The following is an 8739-nucleotide window of genomic DNA, read 5'->3' as shown; positions in this document are numbered from 1 at the left end:
ATTTATTTACTAGCAGATAGTATCTTACTAGGATACCCTATTAGGCATTTTATTTATTTGTTTATTTGTTTTAAGAGAAGGAGCCAGAGAGAGTGGGCGGGGCGCACAGAAAGAGAGGGAGAGAAAACCCTTTTCTTTCTTTTTTTTTTTTTTTTGAGAAAATCCTTTTCTAAAAATATTTTATTTATTCACTTTAGGGACAGAGCAATCACGAGCAGGGGAAGGTACGGAGGGTGAGGGACAAACAGACTCTCACGCTGAGCGCAGAGCCTGACACGGGGCTCGATGCCAAGACCCTGAAACCAGGACCTGAGCCGAAACCACAAGTCAGAGGCTTGACCTGCTAAGCCACCCAGGTGCCCTTATCAGGCATTTTATAGTCATTATCCCGTATCCCACAACCGTGCTGTAAAAACCCATCTGCCCATTTTATGGGTGAGAATGGTTTAAGCGGTCCAGTAAGTGGCTGAGCCAGGATAAGAACCCAGCTCTGTCTGATGCCAGAATAAGGGCAGCTTCCCTGGTACAGCACGAGATTCTTCTCCGGCGATACACAGACCTTCCGGATTGCGCCACCAGCACAGTGTCTCCCAGGAGCTCTCCAGACCTGCTGCTCTCCACGGTCAGGAGCAAGCCATCTGGGTTTCATGTGTTTATTTCTGGCAAAACGAAGTATTCTGTTTCTTCAGAAGGAAGAGTGCTTTTTGGTCCTCACCTTACTTAAAAAAAAATTTTTTTTTCTGGTTTTGGCTTAAACAAATCCAGAGCACATGGATTCATTTTCCCTGGATGTGCAGGCAGCCTTTACATACATCACAAGAGGGCAAAATGAGTTTGGGGATCTGTCAGGCAGAGAACCACCGAGAACCAGCCACGAGGCTAAACATAGCTTGGTCCTTTGTCAGATAGGAGCATTCGCTGCTACTTTTCCTCAGGAAGTAAACCAGGCCCAGATTGTGGCTGGCTCTGTCCAGGAAAACCTGCGTTCGTGTCCTGAGAATAAATCTGCATACATGGTTTATTCTAACTTCTATTAGCTTCACATAGTCTTACTTCAAAAATGGGGTTGGGGTGTCCGGGCGGCTCAGTCCGTTGAGCATCTGATTCTTGATTTCAGCTCAGGTCATGAACTCAGGGTGGAGAGATCGAGCCCTTTCGTGGGGCTCTGCGCTCAGCACTCAGTGTCTGCTTGAGATTATCTATGTGCCCCTCCTCCTGCTCACGCTCTCTTTCTCAAAAAAAGAAGGGTGGTGGCCTATTATGACTTTTGGTAGTGTGGAACCTAGCTTGCGCTGGGTTTCCCTTTTCTTACCCGAATTCTTAATCTATGGATGGCCCCTTGCATGCCTACCTTCTCAAGGCAAGCAAGGGGTGAGGGGTGAGGGGTGAGGGCTCGCGCATGCGCAATTAGAGCATTTCGGAGCATGGTTTCTCACTCCTGGGCGAGTGTCACCTCTCCAGCCTGGGTGACCCAGAGGGGAGCCTCGCCAAAGGGGAATCAGAGACCTCCACAGTGCTCCCAGAGCACCTTTCCATTTCCATCAGCAGCAAACCCCCCTCTGGGCCCCTGAGCGAAGAATCCCACTCTTAATGGACATTCATGAAACAATAATGACCACAGTAACATCTGAAAACATGATAGGAATAGAGACCACTCAGAATATAATATGAGATTGCTCTGGATTGACTGAGGACACAGTTCCTCTTTATTAAATCATCTGTGAACCACTTAAACGGAGATGCTCCTGGAATGGAATGATCTAGTTACAATGGTGCTGGGGCTGTATCCAGAGGAAGAGCAGACAGCTGGGAAAGCGTAGATGCCACAGGTAGTTTACAAGGGATTTGGTGATACAATTTTGTGTGGTTTCCCTTCTTATAATGACAAACCTTTTTCTTCAAATAAATACACCTGAATCACATAGAAGAATAAAAAAAATATACAATAGCCTTATAAATGAGAAAGAAACCAATATGCCTCTAAAAACAGCAGGTTGAGAATGGTCTATGCATAACCGAAATGCTTTGGGATGGCATTCCCATCCGAGAAAGAACCAGCACACATTTCCCATGATACATGTGTATCCTGCACATAGTCCAAGAATAGTTCAACAGCTGCAAAATCCTGATTTTTGTGTGGGTAATGGCAGCTAAGTGGTACTGTGTAAGACATCTGTAAGAGCTGATTGTCTATTAAGTTTGACGACTCCTCACTATAATTTTAAACTTACATACGCTGAACGTAATATTATACATATTTAAAGATCAAGTTATTTCCTCCGTCTTTAGCGGCATTTTCTTTCCCCCTTCCCTCGAATTTTCATTATAGCTAGTTACTTTCCCAGGAAAAATTCATTATGTTGAAGTGTTAAAGAGAAGCAAATCCAGTTTGAATCCTATGTTTAAACATGAAAAGCATCTGCCGTCACTGAACAAAATCTCCTCCTGTCACCTCTGTAAAGTGAGTATTAACCTAAGTAGATGTTAAAAATGCTCTTTTCCCCTACCCTCCAAGGCCAGTCTCATCCCTGCTGGCAAGGCAGCGGGACTAGACTCCTGCCTCTTAGTTCTCATACGTGTGCAGGACTACAATTTAAATGCAAATAACCTTGCGCCTCATTATCTGAGTTCCCGCAGACACAGTACAGTTGTGACTTTGCCTGTGAAAATTGAGGGAGGTTCATCTGTATTCGAACACACGCATTACTCAGAGTAGATTCAAAAGAGCAATTCATCACCGCTTTCAAATTAAACCCGGGAGTTGCAGAGTGCCTAGGTTACGGAGGAATGCCTCCCTTTTTGTTACAGAGGGACGCTTTTCTGCAAAGACAATGAGACAGAACTTCTCTTACTGCAGCTTTTCAATTAGTTCCCAGTGACACTAGGTAATTGAAATAGAAGACTTCCTTCAATAGGAACACAGCTAGTTGAGTGGAAAAGATACATTTATGGTAATGCTAAGCGCCGTTGGAGGACAATGTAGATGCATCCAAATACCACTGACAGGAGAATGACCACATCAGCCTAAAATGCAAAAAAATTATCCACAATGATTTACCAAACCGACATCACTCCAGGAGATACTATTTTTTTTTTAAATTTTTTATTTTCTGTAAAATCATCTTTTAAATATAAGGTTATTTTAAAATAATTCTTTGGTTAAAGTATAATTCAAATAAAAAGTAGAAACTCCTCCAAGCCATTCACTCACTACAGGGTGAAAAATACCCCCCTCTTTCAGCCATCAGATGGCCATTTAATCAGCCATTCAGATTCTATGAATCTAAATGTAATGGAAAACACTGTATTCTAACTCCACACTGGGGTAAAGCAATAAGCTCCCGGCTACTGACGCAGTGATGGAGAAGAGGGCCTGGGAAAGTGAGACCCCCAGCTTGCGCATTAAAATGTGCCAATTATTCCCATCCACAAGGAATAGCCGTGGCATGTTAAAATCACCGAAACCGAAGTCCTACCTATGAATAATACTGGGGCATTAGCGGATTGATGGGACTCTCTTGTACCAGCAGCAAACTGTTGCAGAGTTTCAATCTCAGAACAAAGCCTTTAGTTAGTTTCATCTCCATTTCAGGCAACTTTCTACAATAAAACCAAAATTTCCCGTCTGCAAGTAACATTTGGGTTCTTCTCTTGATGTCCCTCTGTCCTTCCCTCCTTCCCTGACTTCCCCATCCCCAATGTTAGTTCTAAATCAGCATCAGCCTTGGCTCAAAAAGAACCGAGCTGAAGTTCAGGGTGTGATGTCAACCTAGAATTTTTGGATGAAAATGAAATCATGTAATACACTCCTGCATTCTTTTTATTACACACAGATTCAACATGATTTTCAAAGAATATCTCCGTTGGAGTCTTAGTTTTTAAAATACCAATATGTGAAAAGAGAATAGAATGTGAATTCAGATCATTCAGACCATTTTGATCAACAATCCAGATAATGAAAGCAGAAGAATAAACTCCTGAATTCAGGGGTTTCCACCTCAATTATTCCACATGATTTCAGATCTCTGCCTCCTGCTTATGCAGAAGACAGCCTAAGACTCCGTCCATATTGTGCTAAGGACAATGGACCGGTACCCAGCTGAACTGGCATCTCAGGTCATCACAGGACCAAGACAGCCAAGAGGGGGAGAGGATAACCTATCCCGAGCCCTATTCTGCCCAGGTACAGACGCTGCCCAGAACACACAGCTACAATCTTCAAGGAAGTCAGATGGGAGGTGCTCAAGCATTATTCGGACCATTGCACATCCAAGAAAATTTGTGGAGAGTCTAATGAACATTACGGATCTGATTAAACAGTAGATTCATTTCATTACAGATGAAAGAATGAGTAGCAGTGACATCCTATCAGCCGTAATGTGATTTTTCTCCTAGAAATCTCTACTGGGAATATTTCCCCTATTTTTAAGGTTCAAACATTTTCTATTACTCAATGGTATCAGCACGGAGTATTTTTATACCCAGTAGCTGGATCAGTGTTGGTGCAATGCTAGAAAAAATCAAGTTTGTTTCTTAAAATCTAAAATTCATGACATATTTGTCTAAGTGGCCTAAAAAAAAACCCCAACTGTAATCCTCTTGCTGATTAAGACACATAGCCAGCATCCTTTCACTTTCTTCCTTTTTTTAGGAATCCTCACTTTCCAGTTTCAAATAGGAGCACAGATCTGTTTTTGGGTTTCATATGTACTATTTGCTACAACATACACTGTTTTGTTCTACACTGTTTCTCTACATGTCTCAGATCTCATCTGCACACATTGTCTACATAGTGAACTACACCGCACCAGACCGTCGTGTGCGGCCAACAGTCAGCTAGTCACACAATTAAATACACATCGATAACTGATGTCTTAGTTTGATTGTCATTTATTTTTCTTTTAGATAAATTCCCTCTGAATTCAGGAAGCAGGTGTGACGAGAAACCACAGGACGTGGCTCGCCCACCTTTTCTTAAGTAGCCCTACCTCGGTATGTTAAGTTCTAGAAAAACAAAGAGAAAATGACAGCACGCACAGCAATCGTGACTGTCATCCTTTAAATTAGTTCCCTGACTTCTCTGAGGGTCTCTGGTGTCACTGATGCATGGGTGGATGTGCTGCCCTTGGTGACAAGTACTCTGTGTACACGACCTGACCCTGGGTACGGTCTGTAAAGACGTCCATATTGCACAGGAATGAGCTTCTTGCTGACTCAAGTAACGGACCGAACACACACGCTTTCAAAATGCCAACATCCTTTACCAGTCACCACAGTCTAGACTCTAGGGGCAAAGATGAGCAGATCATGGTGATTTGGAAATGCTGGGACGTGGATAATGCCAGGTCGCTTTATATTTTGGAAGTTCTTTGCTCCCACAATTGAATACGTCGCACGTCTGTCTTCCTCCTGAGTGTCCAAAAGTGCTTGGTCTCCCCATTTCACAGAAGCGAGGGGGAAGGGCCATAGCAAAACGCCGTAGCCAGTTGTTCTAGAGAAAACACGGCGGGAGTAGGTACCAGGGTGGACGGAGTCGTCCAGCAGGCGCCTTGAGCCAGCAGCACGGGTGTGGGGGTCCTAGGGAGGGGAGAATTTGATGTGCAATAAGAACAACTCTCTGCAGGGCCATTTTTCTAATAACCTTAAAAAGAATCTCTCAGCTTGGCTTTGCCTAACTGGACATGGAGTCCGAGAGAATCCCATCCCCAAACTGGCAGCTCGGTGTCTCTCCTCCAGCTGGATTCTGGACACACGCTGCCCTCTTGCATTCCTCCTTGGAGGAGGCTGACTGCTCCCTTCAGGAGCTCTCCGGCTCCTCAGCCACGCACAGCAGGAAGGAAGAACACATCTGCTGCTGTAGCAGGTGCCTTGATTTATGAAGACAGTTCTCGAAAGCTTTGTTAGCTAGGTAAGCATCCAGAGAGAATGAATTCCATCCCTGAATCAGGTCTTTTTCTCATTCCCACAGTCTCATCATCAGAGCTTTAAAGCATGAAAGGAAATCTGCTCAAAGACGCTGAGCTGTCTACTTAGGAGGTGGTACGGACTTGGCCACTGTCACTCAACACACGGAAAGATGCTTCTCCCGAGGGCCTTCTAGAGCCTCCTCTTCTCGTTCACTGCCGTGATTTATTCTTGCAGCAAGGTCTCTCTCCAGTTGAAGCCCCCAGTTGGTCCATGGGTGAGAGGGAGGATAGGGGGGTCTGTCAGCTGCCATATCCCAGTTTCTCCCAGTTCTTCGCAGGAACAAAACCCCAAGTATGGGATCTTAAGTCAGAGTAGTCAAGGAAGGGGAAACAGAAAACAGAGGTTTAATGCTTTTGCTTTGACCTACACATAAAGATCTTCAGGTGGCCCTTGGGAATAAGAAACAGTCCCAGGAATTGACAGGGGCTTTGTAGACTGGCCTCTCTTCCAAAAATCAATAAAGGAAAACAAAACAGATGAAATTGACAAATTAGAGGGAAAGGCATTTACACGGCAAAGGGATTCATCAGAAAAGATTCATTAAACGGTGAGCTCCCCTAGTGTAATTAAGTAATTGTTTATAGATTGCTGCTTAATAGTGTGGGAGGAAAGAGGACAATCATACAGAACGCTGAGGTGCCCAGAGTTAATTCGTAATTGTGAATCAAGCTGAAAATGCAGCTCAGACATTTCAGAAATTATATTTGGACAATGGGAGAGATTACGCTATTTTAAAACATTTTTCACCCAGTTTCTTTTTTTCTTTTCTTTTTTTTTTTCCCCCTTCTTGGCATGGGTATCTGTAATAGTTGAAGCCGAAGCTCGCCTTTCCTAATGTCAGGAGCCATGGCATCCCTAAACGTATTTCTGTGCACAGGCTCAGAGCTGCGGTTATACACAAGACAAAAAATCTCTGCCTTCAAGCAGCTTACAGAGTAATGGTGGTGGACTCAGATGCATAAATGAACTTTTAAAAAAATGAGAAAAGCATTGCAATCGAGTTTGAATCAGGTTCTCTGGGGGCAGATACAGGAAGCCTGGAGGGAAGTGTGTGGGAGGGCCGCTGATGGGAAAGCTTCTTCCACAGGCTTGAGAAGGAAGAATCCAGATGTGTGGGTCCCTCTCATGGGTTTTTGTCTCGTGGCCTTGTTCCTGGTTTGCCTTGCAGCCTCACTGTTTTAAATCACTGCTTCCTTTGGCCTACCACCCAGGCCCCCTCGTCTAGCTAAGCTGTCAGATGCTGTCTGCGTCCACTCACCCGTCTTCATCCGGTCCATGGTTCCTCAGGGAAATCCAGACAGCCTGCCCTGAATTCTTAGCTACTTCCCAAATTTGCGCTCCTAGAAACTAAAACTCGCTCAGACATGTCCTTGTCTCTTACATGAGGCCCTACACAGAGCACCACTCGGTACAGCTTGGTCGAGTGAATTGATACATGCATCTTCCCAGCTCAGAAACAACAGCTGCAAACAGCTTAGCTGTCGGCCAGGCAGGGAACGTTCTAACACTGCCTGGCCCCACAGCCTCCGCGATAGAAAAATGAATTACCTTTCGGACCATTTGTACGAAGTCCTTGGAGTTCTGGGGGGACAGGCCCTGCAGCTGGCAGGTACATGCTTCCAGGGAAGACGCGTGAGCCACAATCAGGATGTTATTTCCTGGGGAAGAAAAGCAAGGACTGGGGAGACCATTTCTTTCTTCCTTCCCTCCTTCCTTTTAAAGATTTATTTATTTATCTGAGAGAGATAATCTTCAAGCAGACCCCCACGGAGCGTGGAGCCCGGTGTGGGATGCTTAACCGACTGAGCCACCCAGGCACCCCTGGGAAGACCATTTCTATAAAGACCTATGTAAACTTTATAAATATGGGAGGTCAAATGTTCCGGGGAGGGATAGACATCCTAAAAAAATGAGACAATTTGGCCAAACAATATTTTGAAAAGCTTTGTATTTCTAAGGCAGCCTAATATTGTTTTAAAAAAATAACCTTTTAATCTGAAAATAATTATAGATGCATAGGAGGCTATAATTATGTATATATACAGTATGTAAATATAGACAATGTGTAAAATTACATCTCATATATTTATGACATTGCATAATATGGGTACACACAAACATGGATACGCATATTATGTGTGTATGTAGCATACAGTGTAGTATATAGTACATATACTATACTATATTATACTGCATTATAGTATATATACTAGAGGCACAGCTGGGAGGTCGTACCTCCCAGGCATCTGACCTGCCCTGGTGGGAACATCTTGCCTACCTATGGTACTCTAGCAAAATCAGGAAATGGGGGCTGGCGTAATGCAGTTTCCTTTCTCTATCACGTGTGAAACTCTTTGTAAACACCGCAATCAAGATGCAAAACGATTCTGTGTCTACAGGGCTCTCTGCTACTTCTTATAATACAGTTTTCAATGCTGCCACCTTAGAACTGGGAGCACTTGATACTTTCTGGCTGATAGACTATGCTGGCGAGTATCTTTACAGTGGGGAGCACAGGAGTAGTAAATGAAATGAGTGGTTTATCACTGTTAATTGTTAGAATACTGCTGACTGGGGCTCTCCACGGGTAACATTTCGGTGTGTGTAATTCCAGTTTTTGCTCTATGAAGATAACTTAAAAAGCAGTGGAAATGTGCATATACTTTCGGCATCTCTTTTTTCCCTAAATGTGGATGGTGACTACTCTTATGTATCATTAAATATTTGAGTTTAGTGTTTATCAAATATAGTGACAGACTGGAGTCTTCCAGA

The 8739-nt window shown here is 43.8% G+C and overlaps 1 protein-coding gene across 2 annotated transcripts in view; it reads right to left on the bottom strand.

The window, feature by feature from the left end:
- Positions 1-1668: 1668 nt before the first annotated feature.
- The window catches only part of UBASH3B (ubiquitin associated and SH3 domain containing B), a 137030-nt gene continuing 129959 nt past the window's right edge, over positions 1669-8739 (bottom strand). For both annotated transcript variants that reach the window (XM_059183475.1, XM_059183474.1), the window contains exons 13-14: positions 7516-7625; positions 1669-6267 (exon numbers count right to left, since the gene is read on the bottom strand). In XM_059183475.1, the coding sequence (XP_059039458.1) occupies positions 6130-6267; positions 7516-7625 (248 nt within the window). In that variant the 3' untranslated portion in view covers positions 1669-6129. The remainder of the gene's footprint in view (positions 6268-7515; positions 7626-8739) is intronic.

The sequence above is a fragment of the Mustela lutreola genome, chromosome 1, assembly GCF_030435805.1.
Source record: "Mustela lutreola isolate mMusLut2 chromosome 1, mMusLut2.pri, whole genome shotgun sequence".
NCBI classification, from domain to species: Eukaryota; Metazoa; Chordata; class Mammalia; order Carnivora; family Mustelidae; genus Mustela; species Mustela lutreola.
The sequence above is the reverse complement of the archived record's forward strand: the minus strand, read 5'-3'. Positions and strand labels throughout refer to the sequence as shown.